At 42.4% G+C, this 21,446-nt stretch overlaps 1 protein-coding gene across 5 annotated transcripts in view; it reads right to left on the bottom strand.

The window, feature by feature from the left end:
* Window positions 1-395: 395 nt before the first annotated feature.
* Window positions 396-21,446, bottom strand: part of gatad2ab (GATA zinc finger domain containing 2Ab) — a 37,284-nt gene continuing 16,233 nt past the window's right edge. For 3 of the 5 annotated variants that reach the window (XM_034704227.1, XM_034704211.1, XM_034704234.1), the window contains exons 2-11: window positions 8,991-9,296; window positions 5,648-5,771; window positions 5,391-5,522; window positions 5,133-5,204; window positions 4,874-4,996; window positions 4,516-4,716; window positions 4,145-4,391; window positions 3,645-4,027; window positions 3,304-3,529; window positions 396-2,962 (exon numbers count right to left, since the gene is read on the bottom strand). In XM_034704227.1, coding sequence (XP_034560118.1) covers window positions 2,829-2,962; window positions 3,304-3,529; window positions 3,645-4,027; window positions 4,145-4,391; window positions 4,516-4,716; window positions 4,874-4,996; window positions 5,133-5,204; window positions 5,391-5,522; window positions 5,648-5,771; window positions 8,991-9,283 — 1,935 coding nt within the window. In that variant the 5' untranslated portion in view covers window positions 9,284-9,296 and the 3' untranslated portion in view covers window positions 396-2,828. The remainder of the gene's footprint in view (window positions 2,963-3,303; window positions 3,530-3,644; window positions 4,028-4,144; window positions 4,392-4,515; window positions 4,717-4,873; window positions 4,997-5,132; window positions 5,205-5,390; window positions 5,523-5,647; window positions 5,772-8,990; window positions 9,297-21,446) is intronic. The other 2 variants (XM_034704219.1, XM_034704239.1) reach the window with 1 other exon arrangement.

Here is a 21,446-nt window from a genome sequence, read left to right as displayed (position 1 = left end):
TGCATAATAGAGTGTCTCTGATTGAATTATTTTCATTCCAGCTGGGACAGATGGCCATCCACCTGAAAGTCAATTTAACGCTCTAGGGTTCTGCTTGGTAAAAAGAATAATTTCCTTGCATGAAGTGCTTGCTTAGGAAAGAGTGTGTTGTCTCGGTCATTATCAAACGTAGTCTACTCATTTTCTAATCCATCAGGGGAAATCTGAGGTTATCTTGGTACTCTGCAAGTTAAAAAATGATAGGACATTATAGTTTCAAGGTGATAAAATAATTTTTTTTTTTAAATTCAAAACTCCCCTCCAAACCACCACATTAGAAAAGCCAAAACAACAATATGAAATCAGCTAATCACCAGCTTGAATCTCTTGAATAAAAAGGCGAGTCAGCCACAAAATAAGGGTTAAAATTAGTTTTATTATTATTTGATAGAGCAGAAAAAAATCCAAAATAAAACAAATATTTCTCATACATTGTTTTTTCTTTTCCATTTGGGCTACACTGCATTCAGCAGAGCTTCGGCCCAAAACAAACGGAATGGTGATAATGTTGTCTAACAGTAGCAGCAGCAGGCAGTAGTCAGGACAGCACAGGGCTACACTTAGCAGGGCACTAAATGATGGGCTCATTCCGGATCGCTTACGTTGAATCCATAAGATGTGACATCTACCATCTGCCTGTCAGGAATGTACAGACAACCTGTTTGATTTCTGATGCTACTTTGAGACACAATTACTTCATATGGAGCAATTTAAATTAAACTTTGTATGCTAGTATTTCTGTCAGCGATGGACATTTGCTATCGCTGCACCGTCCTAAGAAACCCTAATATATGCTGCTGATGATACCCCAGTATGGAGGGATCAACTGATGCCCAGTCAGCTAATGCAGTGTGCCATCTTTCAAAATGAAATCTGACATGGATGAGCTAAAGAGTGCAGCCAACGAAATCCAACAGGGCAGCAAGACTCCAGGTTTGTAATGACATAATACGATAATAACCACTGCTGTTTTCATGTGAAGACGACGTAAAGATGGACACATAGTGGATTTTTAAATTGCTGCTGGGGTGGTCAGCCTGTTACCACTTTTTAAAAATGTTCCTCAAATTCAACCATACATTATTTTCCCAATAGGGCACAAAATATCAGTAATTAGCTTTTTCTGTGTGAATTGAAGAAACTGGACCACCTCAGCGACTGAAATTAAAGAAAACAGCACATGGTTACAAAGGAATTTTACCGTTCAATGTAGGACAGGTTGTGTTCACTAGCTTATCCTGTGCTGCTGCAACCTGATAAAAATGCACTAGATCTCATGTGAAAGGCATAGTTAGCTCAATTCAAGGACCGGACATAGATCATACACACCTTAATGTTAAAGACTAAGAAGTTCATGTCATTTGTTGCTATAGGGGTTTTTGCATAACTACATTCTGAAAGCTGTCCAGCTTCTCTTCGACCAATCGTAAAAGGTGAGTGGGAGCCACTGGACACACAAGAGAAAACAAATCATTTTAAGTGGAGATCCATTCAAACTTAGGGCAGAAGCATATATCTTTACTAACATGACCCTATAAATAAACCCAGAGACAGTTTGTCTATAGAAGAAAAATAATGCACCACAACCTATGACTAAAAGCAAAAACAATGTCAAAATATGACATTCCTTACACCCCCTCAGTTTAGCATGACTTCATGTTTCAATCCAGAGAGGGTTCAAATAAACTAGAAACCTTCTAGCAGAAGGGATTCCATTTGGGCTCCACTAGTTCTTTGGAAGGTTTTTCTTTTTACAATATTCAATAAGAATAGTTCTCCAAACATATGCTCCATGTTTTTACATTAATCAGTGAAACCTTAATCTTTATTTCTTCCACTTCATCTTAGAAAAACAACGTGTTTAAAAGTAGGCCACAACATGGAACCCAGCAGATGTAAAACCACCTCAACAGTAACATTAGCCTGTAAATTCAGACCTGGACAACAGGCCACTTCCAAAGTATCAGGGAGCACAATATTCCAAACACAGTATATGACTTATAGAAGAAAAGACAAAAATCCTAACATTCAGCCATACAAAAGAATCCAACACACATCCACTTCTCTGCTAGACACGCTGTGGGTTAGAGAGAAGAGGCAGTCTGTGTGCAGATAGAGATCGTTTTTTTTACAGTCCTTTTTTTGTGTTTTATTCGTTTTTGCAAAGCTGAAGCAGTTATTATTTCGTGGATGGTCCTCGAAGCTCAACCACAATCCCTGTGATGAGTTCTTCAGTGAAGTTCTGTTCGGCCACCACGTGGGGCCTGAGTCCGACTGGCTCAGACCGGAGAGGGGTAGGACGTAAGGCGAATATCTTTTAGTTTGAATGATTATTACAGTTTCCCCGCCTGAATCCAGAGGCAGGGGCGCTCAAGAGAAGTTTCCTTAGCTGCAACTGCCAGGTTCAACCAATACACAGGGAGGAGGCAGAGGCAACGTTGCTGGAGAAGTTTGTGAAATTGTACTCGCCCGTGTAAAACCCAGACCTCCCCCACCCAAAAGGTACCCGAATTCTAATCGACATACTCCTTTGTATCCCAAGAGCCCGAGCTGTCGCAGCTCAACCCCCGACCTGGGATGAAGGAATCAAGTAAGAAAGATGGGAGCAGAAATATCTGAGGAAGAAGAGAGGGAAAGCTTGTATCCAACACAAAACTAGGCTGATTCTCCCCTGCACCATTTTGGCCAGAGAAAGGGTCCATAGAAAGAATTAGAATGATAATGAGAATGGCTGTTATTGATATTAGGAGGGGATAATGGTTATGATGTCAGTAGGGAGTAGGATTGCATTATTTCCACGTGTTGGCTGCTTGGGAGATAGAACGAGAGGGAATCATGTCCAGCAGGTACTCTCGCTGACGCTCCACGGCAGAGCTGGTCTTATGAGCTGACAAGCTGGGGTTCACGTAGGCCATAGTCACACCTGTAAGGAGATAAATACATCCAGGGTCAATTGACTTAAGATTATTCTGAGTCACATTAATTACAAAGCTTGGATTGGAAAGGCAAAGATAATAGAGGAAGATGGCACAGAGGCAGGATGAGAAAGTCACAGTCCTACAAAGAACTGCAATCACTGAAGGACATTTTTAACAATGAAATGCTACAGAAGAACTCAAAGATGGCTTTATAAAAACGGATAGCTTCAGAAAATCGAAAGACAGATATAGCAATGACAGCAGAATAAAGGGTTCAACTTTAAAAGTGAGGAAAGAAAAAGGATGTAAGGTGCATTCTCGGCCTGACCTCCTCATGTTTATCTACCTGTGTTGCCCGCGCTCTGCTTCCTCCAGGCAGCCATGTTGCCCTGGTTACTGCCGCCGGCGCTGACCTTTCCTCCATGTTGCAGCGGACGCGCTGCAGCATGCTTACCTGCCCTGCTGCCCAGCGCCGCTGCTGTCACCGCGCTCTGCAGCTGCGAAGAGGAAGTGTATGCGTGGGCCAGACCACGAGAGCTCACCGCAGCCTGGAGGCTGTGAGACAGCTGATTCTGTAAAGTGAAGGGGAGCCGTGCTGAGTGTTCGTACAGGTGTTCATTAACATGCAGGTATTTTTTTAAAGCACAGTTGTGTCCAATCATTGAGAAAAGCAGAGGCAGTGCTAACCTGTTTTATGCTGGAGTGGTGGGCAGACACAGATCTATGCTGCATGGCGCTGACATGCTTGTACTGATGGGACAGCATCTCACTCTTGGACATTGAGGAAGATGAGGTGGTTTTAGAGAGAGATGAAGAGGAGGCCGCCTGCTGGAGGATACGCTGCTCTATCTCCTGCTCCTGTTGAAGTGCCTTAACAAAGGCTGCCTTCAGCCGGCTGGTGTGCTCAGCCTTCAGGGCCTTCTTCTGATTGGACGACATGCACTGGTCACAGAGGATGGTCCCAGCCTTCTCTTTTCTCCAGCGGGAGGTGAAGTCTGTCTTACACTGGGCACAGGTGTGCGGCTCTTTGGGAATGGAGCTGGCCATGGCAGCAGCTGGACCCAGATTACCTGGAAGACAAATCAGTGCTTTAGTTATCAAGTTGTGAACATGTTTATTTTACTATTGAATCAACCATCAATCAGAAGATCCCAAAACTAGCTTAACGAAGGCAAAGGTCTACACACCCCTGCCATGCATCTCCAGAAGCTTTTGCACCACCTCCTCCAAACCCAACAGGTAAATGAACTCATTATTGGCAGCCGAAGGCAGGAAGTTGAACTCAGGGGCAGGAGGTTTAGGTGGAGGGATCTCCAGCAGCGTCTTCTCCAGCTGCTTACGCAGTGCAAGCTTAGCAGCTGCCTGCCGGCTGGCAGGGGAATCATTAATACTGTTGGGTGACACTGAAGAGCCTTTAAGGCCGGTTGGAGAAGCCTGGATGAAAATACAAGAGAAAACATGTCAGCGATGACACATCAGGAAATTATTCTTAGAACAATAGAACAAAACAGGAAGTGAAAAGGAGCTTTCATAAGCTTCCTTCCTGTGTCCTACTTACCTGAGGGATGTTGACCATGACATTACTGTTGGCCACATTAGCCACCCGAATGAGTCCCTGCTGAATGATCCTCTGGCCCTGGACCTGGACATTGGGCACAGAAGCCCTGGGGGCCAATAGCAGTGGGGGGGGCCCTGACCCACTGTGCTGCTGCTGTTGCTGGCGTAGACTGGCTATCTGCTGAGGAGTCATCGCAATAGGCTGATAGAAGCATGCACACAGGGGCAGCCATCATCGAAGCATAAAGATAAAACAAAGAGAGGAGAAAGAAGATGGTGAGAGAGCTCTTCATCAGTGTACTTCGTGAAATGTGGGCTAACATAATGACTTATCATTCAAGAAAGTATAAGTTCCTCACAATTACCTGGGCCCCTCTGACCAGCGGAGGCATGACAATCTGAGAGTTGTGTTTGGACGGTATATGTTGACCACCTCGCACCAAGGGGGGAGGAATCACCGTGCCTGAGCTTCGACCTGTTACCTGTAAACACATGAGAATGCAAACGACACTGTGAAGCCTTATAACATCAGACATTTGATTTGCACTCACTTTATAATGCAGTTCAATCAAACAATACACATTTCAGCAGATGACTCAAATACGATGTTGCTATTACCTGGAGGGTTCCTTTGCCTGATGTGATGCTGCCTCTCACTAGAGGAGGAGGAGTGGCCACTGAGCCCGTGGACTAGAAATGAACAGAGTTTGGCATTAGTCTCTGAAATCTGATGTACTTTTAAGACATACAATGTTAAGTTTGGCTGGAATCATCAAGAAAATCAAAGAATAACTGAGATCCCTTTGAAAATAGGAACTTGGAAACACTTCAGAGGAAATCTCAATTTCCTGAATTTACAGCTCTTTGTGTTTTTACCTTCTGCACAGTGCTCTCCTTCTGAATCTGACTCTGTCGTAGCTTCTTGAGCAGCACCAGCTTGGCCTCTTGGAGTCTCAGTTCCTCCTTCAGCTGTTTGATGATGCGCTCCCTCTCCTCGGGTGAACTCTTCTGTACACGCAATGATGAATAAAAAGAAGACTTAAGGGACTGACAGGTACAATCTGAAAATATGTCAGACTAGTTTAAAAATGATTGTTTTCCAAAACACACTGAGTGAGAATGTGGACTCCTACCATGAGTTTATCTGTGTCAGTCTTGGTGAAGCAGTGGCCATTCATTAGAGGACTGGATGGCTCATTGTCTGACAACACAATGACGTCATCAGGCGATGGCGGCTGCCGCTCTTTCTTGATGTCACTGAGAGGAGAAAAAGAAGAAGAAAACACATTTAAGAAAAATTTGTTATATCAGTTCGCTTTTATGATGAAGAACTGCATTCCTTTAAAGTCCAGAGTACCAAAGCTACAAACGGCCACAACTAACGTGTATGTTTGTCCTGCATCCAGTAGATGGCAGCACAGAATTGAGGATTTCCTTTACCCTGCTGTAGTACAAATGCGCTCTGGGACACACAAGAAGACAGGAACCAAGAGATCAATAATGGAGTAATGGCGGCAGGGGAAGATTGCAACAACAACCCATTGTATCCTGCGAGAGGTAACAGGTAACTAAAAGACCCCCTGCTCTCTTCAGGACCACACACTCAGTCTCAAACAACATGCAAAGAGAGCTCCAATTAACTCCATTTCTATTTTTTATAGGAGTAAAAGCTCAAAGCTCTTGATAGAATGTTAAGTGGCTTTTCCTAAAGGACTTAGGAGAACAAAGGCGACTAGTGGCAAGCTGCAGATGCATCAGTCTGGAGGGGGTGGAGATAAGGAACAGAGGGTGGTTATGATTTGACTATACGTGGACGACTGGAGGAAGAAATGTGCCTGTGTCATAGTGAGGATCCTGTGCAGTCCTGAGGGTCGGGGCGTTTACAAAATGAAAGTCAGAGTGTTAAAAGAAGGGCTGTAGGATGGGGTTATTTAGGACGGTGAGAGGTAAAGGTCTGGGTCATACTGTGGAGTTACGCACGCACTCTTACAGTTATGTTATATAATTGTTCAGGCGCTGTTGAGTGCTCCAGGGATTCAAGCTTAGGCCCAGTTTACCACCCAGACAGGGCCTCACCCCTCCCCTCTACCTCCGTGGCGAGGCCTATGGCCTAGCCTGAACGACACAGCCTGGGCCTCAGCTCTCCCCTCCCTCCCAGCTGCCGACACCAGAGTCACAAGCTGAGCAGAGCGGAGGTCCGCTGGAGACACTGAAGAGAGGGTGACAGTGAGGGGGAGGGGAATGCATGGCCAGGAGCCAACCTATTGTGTACACTCTCTCTCTCAGTCAATCACTCACTCAGTCACTACTTCACACACCCATCCCCCACCCTTACTTAGTTGTTCATCTTTTATACTCCTGCATACTCGCTGACGCACTTCTTCACACTCTTCATCCTTTTGTATGGCCTGTCTTCTGACACGTTTCTCTGCTAACCTCTCCGTCCTAGCAGCAGCTGCCTCACAGCTCCCCTCAACAGACACCACATGCTCGGTTCAACAAGGTCAACTATATGACAATAACCGTGTTGTTTATACAAGCCGTCATGAGATGAGGATTTGAGCAGACTCAGCGATTACTGCTCCTAACATTGACTGTCAGATCTTACTTCACGCAGCTGCTGACAACACGATCATACCTCGTTCAAACATTGAAGTGATACTTCCTGAAAGTGCTCGCTGTGTGCGATTCATTCAAATCTGCAGAGATGTGTAACACAGTGCACTCTCAACATACTGCTATTCTGGGAGGGATTACTCTCCTAACACAGCCGAGGTCTGAACCAGCAGCGCATTTCCTCTTGAGCTGTGTGCATTCCATACACTACTATATGACCCACAAGAACACCCTGAATGAAGACGGACGAATCAAAAGGCCTCATTGCCGTTTGCTGACACGACCCTATTGGGGATCTGCCGCCTTGATTGACTCGGCCTCTTAAAAGGACTCGGACTAGCTCGCGATGGTTTCTACCACTCTATTGAGAACAGCTTACACAAGCATCACAACACACAGCAGCTCGGTTACGTAAGGTCCAATGTTTCTGCATGCCTCGGCTTCTGCAATCGCAGGCTTCACGCTGACCCTTCTATAGGATTGCTGAATCCGTCGTTATAAGAAGCAGAGGGATTTGTCTGTCCCGAATGCGACGCCGTTTGCTGAATGCTGTTTTTAGCTCTGTAATGCGTTCTATGTAAAGTAAATAGATGAGCTATAAATAGGAGGCAGGCCTAGAAAAAGATGCATTTAAACGTGGAGGTATTTTTAAACATGGATTCATGCAAAGTACAGAGGAAGAGAAGGTCATACTGCTCCCTCTCACTGACACACTTTCTACACACAGACACATTTTACCCACATTCCTTTGTCCTCATGTTGCTTTTCAGTTGATAGATTTACTAAGTTGCCCCACACAGACTGAGATCTCCATCTTGAAAAGTGAATCAACTTGCAGAGCATGAGCAAACAAACAGGGTGTCGAGGTTGGAACGGGGGGCCAAAGGTGACTCTCATGATACAGCACAATCAGAGCCAACACACACTCAGCGTAATCACCTCTCTGTTCCATCACATCACTCTGTGTGTTTATTGCTCTACCAAACACGTCACATGACATCAAGCATTTCTCCGTGGTCATGTGACACACCCACCAACCCCTCCTGGCCCCTCCTTCCTCCGACTGCTCCTTCCAATGTGGAAACCATGGCAACGGCCAGTTGGAACCAGTTTGTGACACATAGCCTTCATTTTGTGTGAAGTGTGAGGCAGAGTTCAGGTGCTGCTGCTGCTGCTGTGGGAGAAAATGGAGCCCAGGCCTCAGGAGCCTCAAACTTTTTCAAAATGGGGGCAGGCTGTCGAACAACCACACGGCAACTTCCTGTTTGAGCGCCGTCAGACCACTTGTGAGTCTGAAACTACCAAAGTGACACGTCTTCATGCACAAGCAGGCAGTGTGTGTGCAAGGATGACATCCAACAACATGATTAGCGAAAGAAGAAGAAGTTTTCAAACAAACTTGTACAAAGCTGAAAAACTCTTTGTGTTTAAAGAACTACTTTCTATTCACACCCCGGCCTAAACTACGGGTCACCATCAGTTTGGCATAATCTACTAGAAAGACAGTAGGGAACTGTTCTTTGCATTTGATGCCCTCGCCGATATAAACTTGTGAATAAGGAGATTAACATGCATTTAGTCCAGCTGGAAGTACTTACAAAGGGTTTATTGTGGACAAAGTTGGCTGACTATGCCATACTGAGGCCCTGCATACAGGAAGAGACCTAAGGTACAGTGTTTATGGTATTCCTTTCATTGTTTTTCAAATTAATGACTTTTTCAGTGTCAAGTGAACTCAACAACAATCTGTTCTTTATGAACAATAAGCTCTCCGGCCGTCAGAGAACGACAAAAGTAATGTCACAAGTTAAAAAGAACCCGGTTTTAACATCAACCGGAGATGTTTTTTCCTTCTCTTACCCTTTTGATGTGCTCATGTCCACCGGCTCGTCTCCAGTCTGCACCTCCACCTTGATGGTGGCCTTCACTTCCCCAGCTTTCAGGATGCTGGCTGCCACCTTCACCGCCTGCTCGCTCTTCAGCTTGACGCCAGCTTCGGATCCCACGAGGTCCAGGGGAGCTCCTGCAGCGTCGCCTTTCTCCAGCTTAACCCGTTTGCTGTCCGTGTCTTCGGGGGACTCATCGACGGGCGTGTGGTCCCTCTCCAGAGCACGCTTCTGGCTTCGCGTTTGACGCACCGCCTCCTCTGACATGGCTGCTCTCACCCTGGGGAGAGAAAGGTAGAAACAGTTGGAAACTGTTGCAAGCATTTACAGAAGAGACAACAACAGGTTGGAGGTTTGGACAGTGAGGTGGATACAAAGATGAAGGTGTACTCTTATGGTAGAATAACACTACAGTGTCACACCTTGACCATTTAGCTAGCGTTTTCCCAACGTATTAAAATGCCTCTAACACTGACATACCCTGATGTTTTTTATCAAATATAAAAAACCATATTGCTCATAATTTAAGCCAGGGGTTTTCCCTTTAAACTGCACGTGAAAAAGTGGACTAGTATTTGGAGTCTATACTTTTACATACCAACATTCATTCATGACCGTGCCGTGAAGCAGCAGATTTTTTTGAGTGTCACCCAAACGCCACACGTATCGTTTACTTATTGACAGCGGCACAGAGAAAACAGTCAGACCTGAATGCTCAAAAACATCAGGAGAACGCTTCTCCACTGTAGACTGACACGCAAAAATGTGTGTAACCACAGCTCCTACTTTGACAAGTTTACAGGAGGTTATGATCATATGCTTTATGAAGAGTTTATTTAAGTTTAGCCTCCTAGCATGATGAGGTGATGTCCACCTTCCACAACACTTAAAATGGGGACTGATAGCTTGCACTTGGAATATTCCCTTCAGCGCAGTGTGCAGAGGACATTACCAAACATTCACCCATTACTTGCACAGGAAATTCGGGGCAGAGTTGGGTGCAGAGGGGCACGGAGGACACCGGACAGACATGGCAGGTCACGCCTGTTGGCCCTGGACCAGAGGAGGCTCAGGTTAGAGTAAAACTACATGACAGCTGCCGGACATTTTAAGGTGGAGCGTTTTCTTATCACGTTGTGAATCAATCAAACCACCTTAAAATGTCAAAATGATTACTGACCAGTGTTCGTTTGAATCATCTTTCTTGCATGACATAAACGTTAGTGCTTATTAGATGATGAAGCGCTCTATAATGTCCATGTAAACTGGATTATGCAAACTGCACTTTTAGAAATAAAAGTCCAGGTGTGCTGGTCTGTGAGCTACAATGCAGTCTCTCTCCCCCTCTTTCTAAATGCTACAGGTTGGCATCGACGTGCTGACTCCCAGTGCTTGATCATATTATTTATTAATTGATTGGTTTCAAATTTTAAATGTGATTTTCTGGGTTACCGTGTCAGTGTTTTCAGTGATTTATTGCTGGTAAATGTAAGTTATTAAGCAGATAGGGCTTTCATAGTGTATATCCAACAGTTGTTCTATATTGCTGGAATTCTGGAATATCATCGGCCAAACTGCCCGACGTAACAAAAGCCTACCATGGGGGCGGCAGTAGCTGAGTCCATAGGGACTTGGCTTAAGAACAGAAGGGTCGCCGGTTCGAGTCCCAGTATGGACGAAGTTTGGCAAGTGGACTGGTGGCTGGAGAGGTGCTGGTTCACTTGCCTGGGCACTGCCGAGGTGCCCTTGAGCAAGGCATCGAACCCCCAACAGCCCTGGGTGCGCTGGCCGTATCCTCACTCTGACATCTCTCCCTAAGCATGTTCACTACATGTGTGTGCATTTCTATGTACCAAAAAAACTGTATGTGTAGCATGTCCAAAATAATAGCATGAGTGAAAATTGAATTTCCCCCCTGGAGATCAATAAAGTACCTTTCTTTCTTCTTCTTCTTCATAAACTCTGACTACGAGGTATACCAGCGTGCTTCAGCGTGATCTTAACTTATATAAAACGTGCCTATAACTTATGCAATGTACGCCAGCGTACTCGCCAATAAGCTTGCTAAATAGTCAAGGTGTGACAGGGCCATAAGATTTTTACAAATTTGGATCATAAGTGTAAGAATATCTGCTTTGGTTCCCCTGAGTTTTGAGTGACTTAATACTGCCTTTTGAAAATAAGTATGTAACCACTACACAATGCATTGAAGAAGGAATACTGTTCTATTTCAAAGTTTGAAAGGACACCACAGTGAATGTGGTGTTCAACATTAGGGGAATAAAACTCAAACTGTAATTCAAAAAGAAGTATCTTCCTTATCTCACACCAGTAGAGGATACCAAAAAACATTAAAAACTGCAGACTTCAGGTCTGGTCTAACTCATGTGCCCCATGTACAGAGGTTATAGCCCTTGAAGCAGATTTTCCACGTCACCCCCCACTCTCTCTTTATGTTTCATACTTCAACCACTATTCTGTCCTCCCTCAATGAAAGCACAAAAGACCAAAAAGTAAACTTGTAAAAGAAAAAAAGGTCCAGGTCACATCTCGTGTAAACTGTTTGTTTGTTACGCCGGCTGAGCTGTAATTATGACCTACTGTCTCTGCAGTAAACAAAGAGCTCCATCTGTAGCAGTGAACACTGAAAGCAGTAATTGTCTCAGTTCAATTTAAATTGTTCCCAGTAAAACTAGACAAGAGCAGTGCCAGGTAAAAGCTCCATGCTGACCTGAAAGGCTGCTTTGGCGTCACAGGCAACAGAGTGACTGAGGAGGCTACACCAAATCTGACTACCGTATTGTCCTGAATAGAGGACAACACAGATTTTAAGATGATCCCAGGCAGTAACCTCCAGTCTCAAAATATGAAGCTCATGCAGAACCAAACGGAAACCAAATACACACCAATTCAAAAAATACAATCTTTGCAGCAACAATGAACATGTTGAGCTCATTTCTCAAATCAGCACACACTGTACACACACTCAGAGTTCAACATTTCCAATATGGCTCCCGATGGATGAAAGGTCTGGTAATGGGTATAACTTTGATCAGTTTTTTCAGAAACTGGCTCACATGCCCGTTTAATGACGCTCTTTTCGGGCTCATCATCTTCGGACATTACACCCTGTGTCTCCATAAGTCTCGGCTGTTTGATTTTTGTGTGTTTGTGCTGCACTGCTAACCGTTTTCTTAAAAAAGCATCATAACTCTGCCCTAGTTTTTGGTTAACCTGTCCTACTTTTGAGCAACTTTGTTTACCTTGTCTCATCTGTCACCCCCCTGGCATTATAGCAGTGAGTGACGGCAGGTCACAGTCAAGATGGTTAAACATTTTTAAAAGCAAACTCAAGACCAACCTTTTTATTCTCGCTTCTAACTGAGTTGTATTCTTAGTATAGTTTTAATTGAACTTATGTATTTATTTATGTATTTATTTATTTATTTATTTTTATTTTTTTGTTTATTATCTAGTTCAAATTTTAGTCACTTTAAGTATAGCATCTGAGGTTGTTTTTTTGGGGTTTAATATTTTAGTGTTATCTTATTCATTTATTTTATTTTGGTGAGTTTAAATTCCTGAGTTGAGTTTTAACATCTTATGTTACCGCCAGTGTTTCTTCATCAATATATCATCACAGTGTTTCTTCATCAATATATCATCACAGTGTTTCCTCATCAATATATCATCACAGTGTTTCCTCAGTTCAATCAGCAACTTCTTTTTTTTCCTCTTTTTTGTCATCATCATCATCATTATTATTATTATTATTATTATTATTTAAATTTTTTTTTTTTTTTTATGTATTTATTTTTGCATATATCATGTTCTGAACTTAAGGATTATGGGGTGTGTTTGGGGTCAGGGCTGGGGTTGGAAGGTCTTTTTATTTTTTGAATGTTTTTTAATTTATTCTATTTTAATTTGTTTCATGTACATCACTTTGTGTTATAATGTCATTGTATGAAAAGCGCTTTACAAATAAAGTCTGATGATTGATTTTTTGACTTAACAGATATGTACACTGTCTAGTGTTATAATGTTGGAATATATAATGTTATATAACCCTGAATATAACACTATTTTTCTATGTATTTTGTCTCATGTTCGGGTCAACACAGTATTTAAATCTATAATATCACATAAGTGAATAGGCATTTAAACAGGTATAAATGGAGCAAGACTTATCACACAAGCCCACCTTTGTAAATATCAATGTCTATCAACATTTTATTCCCTGCTACACCAGGACATTAAATTAAAGGATATGATACAGAGCATAAATGATCAAAAAAATAAAAGCAATGCCTAAACTGTGTTTAATCTGAACACAGATAACCACTTGACTTTACATGTGAAGGAATAATCCTCAAAATTTGCTGATATTGGCTCTGTGATTTCTAAAGATGCAGACGCAAACCTAAACCGTTGAGATTGTTGTGGGAAATAAATATAACTAAGCAGAAAAATTGCTCAGAGTCAGTAACAATCAAACCAAGCAATCCAATGTAGGCAAACTTCCTGGAATACACGGTTAATAATTGTAGTTACACAATGCATAAGAGTGAGATAGGACAAAAGCAGCACAATTGATGGTTAGGTCATATGAACGGCCACCATCTTGTCTGATAGGGAAATAGTGACTCAAGGGCTTCCCAATCCAGTGACATCATCACGGCTCCACATGACCCTATCCCAAGATTCCATGAGAGACACAAAATGCTTCCCTGAAAACCGGTTCAAACCGGTTTGCGATTGAGAAAAAGGCACAGGTTTCACCCCTGGAGAGACTTAAGGTGGCATAACAGAGGGAGAGAGACAGTGAGGCAACAGACAAGTCACACAGGGAAGGGAGAAGACGAGGAGGAGGAGAAATCTGTGGAATGACCTCTGATAGGCATTAAATGTCATGATTTAAGACACACTTCAGCATATCTAGATAACTGTTTCCCTTATGCCGATCTACACTGTATGATTTTGGCCGTCTCAGACGCAAGATTTCAGATCGTGGAAAAAAATCGTAAGTCGTAGCTAAAAATTGGTGGTCGTACATCTCTCTGTTTGACAAGGGAAAAGGCGAAAGATAGAGCCGTCTGCGACCAAAGATGAGCTACGATAAATATCAAGCAGTGTCAGAAAATTTGAGAAATCATTGCATAGTGTGTCTGTCACTCTCTGCCTCTACAACGCCTTTCAGCGAACAAACCAATAGGAACACACCAGGAAATGACTTGAATACCACTGCGTCCACTCAGACGGACACCATCATCGGCGCCAATTTTAAAATAGAGGAGAATCGAAGACGTAAAAGTTATACGTGGGATTCCATCAAAGAGGAACTTTTGGTTGAATTATGGCAACAAAGGCCTTGCCACGAACATGACCACACTTTCCTTTTCTTTCTTTTGTTTCTTTTCCTTTCGAGGCATGTAAATGCCCCAACCGCAAATGCAGGGTGTCGGCACTAATGACGGAATGTAGCGGCGTTTGGAGCCTGAAAAACGCTGCGTCGTAGTCAAGCTTTAATGGCCACAGTTAAATGTTTTTCCATTCGGAATTAATTATTCAGAATTAAATAATTCGGAATTAAAGTATTCTCCTTCGCGTTTCCATGGAAATAGTAATTCCAAATTGAGGTTTACATGGAAAACACATTTAATTGTCTTTATTCAATTCCGCTTAAGGTCTTGGGGTTGGGAAGGGTTCTGATTGGACAGGGATGGGCGTGACGTATTTACGTCTACCAGAAGAAAACAGACTCCAGTTCCTGCTTCTTTTATTTTTGTTTACAACATGGAAGACCACACAAGTGACAAGTCCCGCGATTAACTTGGACACTACAGCTTTAAAAAGGTCCACATTTTGATGCTTCCGTCCATCAAATCTTTTCATGATATACATTTCTTCTAAGGCTCATATTAAATAAATTGTCTCGGCTCGAATATGTGCCCGCCAGCATGGAATATGTGCGTCATCGCGACAGGACAAGGGAACGGGAATGCGCAGAGCGACCGGAATTAATTCAAAGCGGAATGAACGTCTACATGATCGTGGAATTATTCAATTCGGATTTAAAATCAGAATAAACCAGCCACTTACTTTGGATTTAAGTTTAATTCGGAATGGTCATTTTCCTTCGGAATAAGGTGTTTACAAGGTCATTTTTGATCTTTTTAAAGAGGATTTAATTTTTATTCTGAATTAAAGAGGAAAAGTCTCATGTAAACATAGCCATTGATAGCTCCATCGCAGTGTGGACACAAAGTCTAGTAATTTCACATCGTGCAATGTGACTTGCGTTAATCTTATAAGACGGTAAAAATCGTACAGTGTAGAACAGTCATTAGGAGATAGTCATAACTCTGCAAAGGAATCTAGTGTATACAAAAAGTCCCACTTCAAGCTGAAGTTTGTAAAGCAAAGCATCAAAAGAAGTGCAGAGAGGCAGGAAAATGAAACTGCTTTGCAGCATTTTCTACACATCTCTGTCAGCAGTAAGGCTGCTGCTTGTTCAAACAATTCAAGCGTGTGAGTTTTATTAAGACAAGATCAAATGCAGGTGTGGATGCTTTTGTTAGATGTTGACTGTAAGAGATGCAATAAACAAAGAAACACCAATGCAGCTCAAACCTTCAGGTCCGTGTTTGCAAAGCAAGTGTATGCAACCAAAGATGCACCCTGCTCTAGTACACAACAAGGACAGATGTGCCCTGCTGTACCATCCCTGGACACAAAGGCTATCTATCCTCCAGAGATGACAGCCTCTGTGTGGGTGTGAATGTGTGCATGCTCGTTTTGCATCAGCTTTAGAAACCATACTTTACTGCAAGACTGTAGATACAGTGACTGCACATTGCTCTAGTGGTGACAGCATGGCGGTGAACTGTGTCAGGTACAAAATGACTGTGAGCCCCTGGGACGCTGCATTGTCAGATCTGCACATCACTAGGAACGGACGTGGTTGCTCGTTTCACATCAAGAGACACGTGGCTTCTCTGGTCCCAGGAGAGATGGACGGCATCATAAATCTAATGGTTTGTACTCTGGATGCACTGCTGCTTAGCAACAAGAGGGCATAGCCATGTAAAACTGTTGTCCATGCATATGCTTGGATTATTTTCTATGCAATCAAGACTAATAGGGATGTGTGTACAAGATCTCATTGTTGCAGCACTCGCCGCTCCGCTCAGCCCACAGCAAAGGAGCAACACTCTCTGAAGCCCATTATCCATTCACTCTATATGAGCTATGATGGCCTGTTGTGTGATAAAAGGTGGATGGACACTCACACCATGAGCTCGTGAGAATGTGAATAAGTGAAGGGCGTTCATTTCGAGGGAGCGTACAATCAATATGGAAGTCTATCTAAGGCCTGCAATCAAAAACGAGAGTATTCCTCTCCTCTCAGGGTAAAAGATGAGGGGGGAGGAAAATGTAGTGACTCAATGAGCCAAAACTAAAAGTAGAGCTGGGCGATATTGACAAAAAATTTTCATATCAGTTGATATTGATAATTATCATGATGAATATGAAATAATTATTTCATTTAAATTTAAAGGCAGATTTTTGCTCCTGAGTGAAAGTTGGAGGAACCAGATGGTTTGTTAGCTTGTATCTGGATTTAGTTCTCTGATAAACTTCTTGAATCCCTCTTTTTTGACAGTGCGCCATGAAGCCCTTGCTGAAGTGTTATAAACTGCAATTCATTGAGAATCCGCTTGAGGCTGGCTTCGGAAACACCGGAAACCACCTACACACCCATTCAAAAAAGACTATCTTTGCAGCATTAATAAACATGTTTACAGCCTGGTTAAAAAAAAACGGCTTGGCTCTAGAAAGCTAATTTCTCTATCGGCACACACTGTACGGGGGGTGAATTTTCTTCTAACGTGACGGTTAAGAAGATACTAAGATTTCGAGTTTTTGCCCAAATAAGGACATGACTGACTTGACTCACGGACAGGAACACATAGCTGTTGGCTGGGAGGCTCAAACTCCGCCTCTTTACATCACACTATGCCTTGTTGAGTTCCGCATTTCGTATATGGCTGCCGCTGACGATAGGCTTCAAAGCAGCGCTCAGGAACAGATGGGTGACGTCACGGATACTACGTCCATTATTTATACAGTCTATGGTGCTAACAGGAAGCAGGCATTTTGTGTAAGATGAGATTTTTATGAAGTTTTAGTTTGTAGATTCTTGTTTTTCTCAGGTTGACATAATTTGCATAATCAGATTTATTCACCCTCCTCCCTCAGACTGAAAGTGTATTTAACCTCCTGAGACCCAGCAATTCCTTTTTTGTACACTGTGGTACACATTGTTTTTTGCTTAATTCCTCTGATACTTTACATGTGACTCTATTGAGTCCTGATGTGCCTTACAGAGGACAACTAAATCTTTCCAATGATATATCATGTGTGGGGGCGTGGCTATGACAAGTAGTTTTATGGAAAAGTGAAAGGTAGGCATGATATTCATATTTAAAATGTTTTTCAATGTTATACTTTGATTTTTTTTTAGTAAGTTAATATTTAAGGAACATTTTAAGTGAGTTTCCAGAGCTGAACTCATTTATTGCAGTGGAAAAACAACTAATTGATTCATGTATACTATGGAGCACATCAGGACTTACTGCATGTTTGTTTCGCATGTATTTAGTAGACAGCTCTATGACAGAGTGTGGGAGGATTCTTAATAGAATCATTGAGGGAGATTCAGACAGACCTTTCAGAAGATGAGAGTGAAGAGAGAGTAGCTGAGACAGGAGAGGATGATGCAGATGAGAAGCAAGAAGTGCGCCGTCCTCCATTATGGGTCAAAACCAACACAGGCTTTTAAATTAAAGTTTTTTTTAATCATGCCTGTGTTGGAAGAATACAGAATTGCAGATGATGGTACCCTAATGAGCCATAGAGACTGGACATCAATGAAGTCTGGTTGTGCCCTACAGTGACTCCCCCTACTTTATTGAACATTTGTTTTTATCGCCCAGCCCTATGATGATGCAAACACTGAGCCACTCACCATTCTACTTCTTCAGATCTATAAAACAACAGATGAAGATGCCTTTTAGTAGGTATCCATAGCAGATACTTAGAATACGGGTTCTACATAATTCCTCCGTTACAAAAAATGTCAGGCTCCTTCTTTTATTTTTAATCACATCTTTGCCATGACCTTAGACTAGGGACTGAGATTGTGCAACCAAATCTGCACTAAATTAATTACATGAATGTTAAATAGGAGCAGACTCTTGACACTCACATCTATTAGACTGAAACGAGTAGGGCTATACATACCACAGAAAAGCACATTTTAACAAAGCACCCTTTACTTGAGTTTGCGTCAACCAGTTCAGTTTGAAAAAGCCCATTAAAAATGAATTCTACCACTTTAAAACCAACAGAAGGATGGCAAATCAATCAGTGCTAGTGGTCTTCCTGGCAGCTTTGATGCTCCCTCAGGTCCATCCATCCAGAGTGTAAAACCTAATGAAACTGACACTACCTCTCAAGCGAGTCTGACTTGTCCATCAGCAAGTCCATAAGGAGAAGCATGGAGGGAACAAGTACCCCAAAGCCTTACTGCGAAAGAGGATGAGGATGCGTTTCGCCTGTTAAAGGGGTGGTACGCTTGATCCGATCTGCCCTCCAGTATTCATTCTCCATACTATTAATGTGGAGTTAGTGTCTACCCAAAAAAGGGCATGTGACATTATCATATGATGATACAGGAGTTTGTAGTCGCCTATGGGCTCAACACTAAAGGTTGATCACAGAAAGGCCCCCTCAAAAAAACAACAAAAACTAAAATGCAGACTGAGGTCAGAGTGAGGAGCCCCTTTGATACATGAAGTCCTCACATTGTCTGGATACTCTAAAGAAATGAAGACCCTGATATTTTCAGGAAGCTGTAATCCACACATGCACGACACAGCGAAAGATAATCTGTGCTGACGAGCCCTCACAACTCAGAGGACTCTGTTTTGGACTAGTGGTACGATTCCACCTGGGTCCAGGTTTTGGAACAGTTAAACCCTGATCTTGCTTGCATTTCCACAGCAAACTGTACCCTTCAGTGCTTAAAACACGACACATCTGCTGTGTGACGGCTCAATTTTCATTTCAGCGTATATGTTAACAGATCAGACCGTTCATTCCGCTGGTGTGAGCAGAGAGTCTCTGGTGTGTAGCTTTGCTGATGGACTTATTTAAATTAAAAAAGAGTTAATACATTAGCACTAACTTTATAAATTACATCTCATCTGCCCAGCTAAAATAATGATGGGTTTGGTTGTCATGATCATTGTCTTCTTCTCCTCTGTTGCAGAGTATCGTCTTGACATACTAAAAGAACGTAACAACTGAGTTAAACATAACTAAACCGCAGTGCTCCTCTCCTAAAAATAAAAAATAAAATACGCTGGGTCAATTGTTCTCCCTTCAATATGCAGAGGATTGTTCATAAGACTGTCACTGTTAACAGAGAACTGTTCAATAACCTCAGTGATATACATTAGAGCTGTAACCTACAGGTTTTCAAATTTCCGGTCTGAACCTCTTTTCATATGCATGCTTACCCTCCCTCTTTCTCCAGTTAGACTAGCTACGTGACACATCACAGAGGAATAAAAGGTATAAAATGAGGTAAACCCTGGGAGCTCATATGCTACAATGAAAGTTTCTATGATTGTTTACATTGTTGCCCTAACAGGGTACCAAAAAAGTATGATGGTATGTCTTTCTTGGACATTCAAGCACCTCAAGTAGGAATGCTTAAACTTGGTTTTATCTCTACTGTCCAAACTAAAACCACCATTCACAGTATTTATAAGTGTTACTGATTGATCAGAGGGGAGTTTGTGTCATTTAAAAATCTGTTTTCAAGCAGCACTGTTTGAGTTATCAGCTTTAACACTGCTGACATGAAGGTGGGGAACGTGAATGACAGTTAATTGGCTGATGAAAAAATTGACAGCTGCATAAAATCAGAAGGAAACTTGGGGATTTTGAACAGTGTTGAAAAGAAGTTCATTTTCAAAGCTAAAAAGAAGGGAGAAAGAATTACCATTTCACTTTATTGACAACAAGCAGGGAAGGCATTCCTACTAGTCCGATGCACATGACTAACACCAGTGCTCATATGACGGTTAAGTTTTACTCACGGCTACAGAAGAGTAGAAGCTGAGTGAAAACAGCCTGCTGTAGTTAGACATCAAGGTGAATATGACTGCAGGTTAATATCAAAACAAGATTATGTTATAAAGTTTAAGTAGAGCTGGGCCATATTGTAAAAGATGTTATCAGGATAACATTTTTCATATCAGTTGATAGATAATTATCGTGATAAATATCAAATCATTATTTCATTTAAATTTAAAGGCTGATTTTTGCTCCCGGGTGAAAGCTGAAGATGATTTGTTAGCTTGTATCTTGATTTAGATTTCTGATAAGCTTCTTGAATCCCTCATTTTTGACGGTGCTAACATGGAGCAGGTCTATTGTGTAAGATGAGATTTTTATGAAGTTTTAGTTTGTAGATTCTTATTTTTCACAGGTTGAGATCATTTGCATAATCAGATTTATTTACCCACATTCTGAAAGTGTATGCAATTAGGAATATTAAGTTAATAGTTAACGTAGCACAGTGTCAGACTAACGACTCTGCTTTGAGTTGGTAGGTTTTGAGTTTTCTTCAGTGTTCCTGTCGCTCATTTCAGCGGTTTACATTCTGCTGCAAACGTTTTTAAGCCCCGCCTACCTCTCACCCTGCAACATGATTGGCTGTTCAATGCCGTCTTCTTCTTCTGTCAAGTGTGAGGTGTCAACTAGCATTGAATACACATTAGCGCACCCCTCCCTTTCCAGTGGTTGGGGGGTGTGATTACAAGTTTAAATAGATTGATTTTTTATCGAACGTTAAATTCCATCAAGATAATTAGCGTTATTGAATTATCGCCCAGCCCTAAGTTTAACCCAAGCGGCAACCTCCGGTCTCAAACTATGAAGCCCATGCGGAAGTGTTACAAACTGCAAGTCATCGAGAATCCGCTTGAGGCTGGCCGCAGAAACACAGGAAACCACATACACACCAATTAAAAAAATACCTTTACAGCAGAAGTTAACATGTTTACAGCCTGGTTAAAAAAACGGCTTGACTCTACCTAGCTAATTCCTCTATCGGCACACACTGTACTGGGGGTGAATTTTTTTCTACCGCGGCTGTTCAGAAGATATTAAGATTACGAGTTTTTGCCCAAATGAGGACGTGACTGACTTGACTCCCGGACGGGAACACATAGCTGTTGGCTAAGAGGCTCAAACCCCGCCTCTTTACGTCACACTCTGCCTGGTTTAGTTCCACATTTCCAATATGGCCGACGACTGGCTTCGCAACTGCGCTCAGGAAGAGATGGGTGATGTC

The sequence above is a fragment of the Notolabrus celidotus genome, chromosome 2 (genome assembly GCF_009762535.1).
Source record: "Notolabrus celidotus isolate fNotCel1 chromosome 2, fNotCel1.pri, whole genome shotgun sequence".
Lineage (NCBI taxonomy): Eukaryota > Metazoa > Chordata > Actinopteri > Labriformes > Labridae > Notolabrus > Notolabrus celidotus.
Note: the sequence above shows the minus strand (reverse complement) of the source record. Positions and strands in the feature narration are given on the sequence as shown.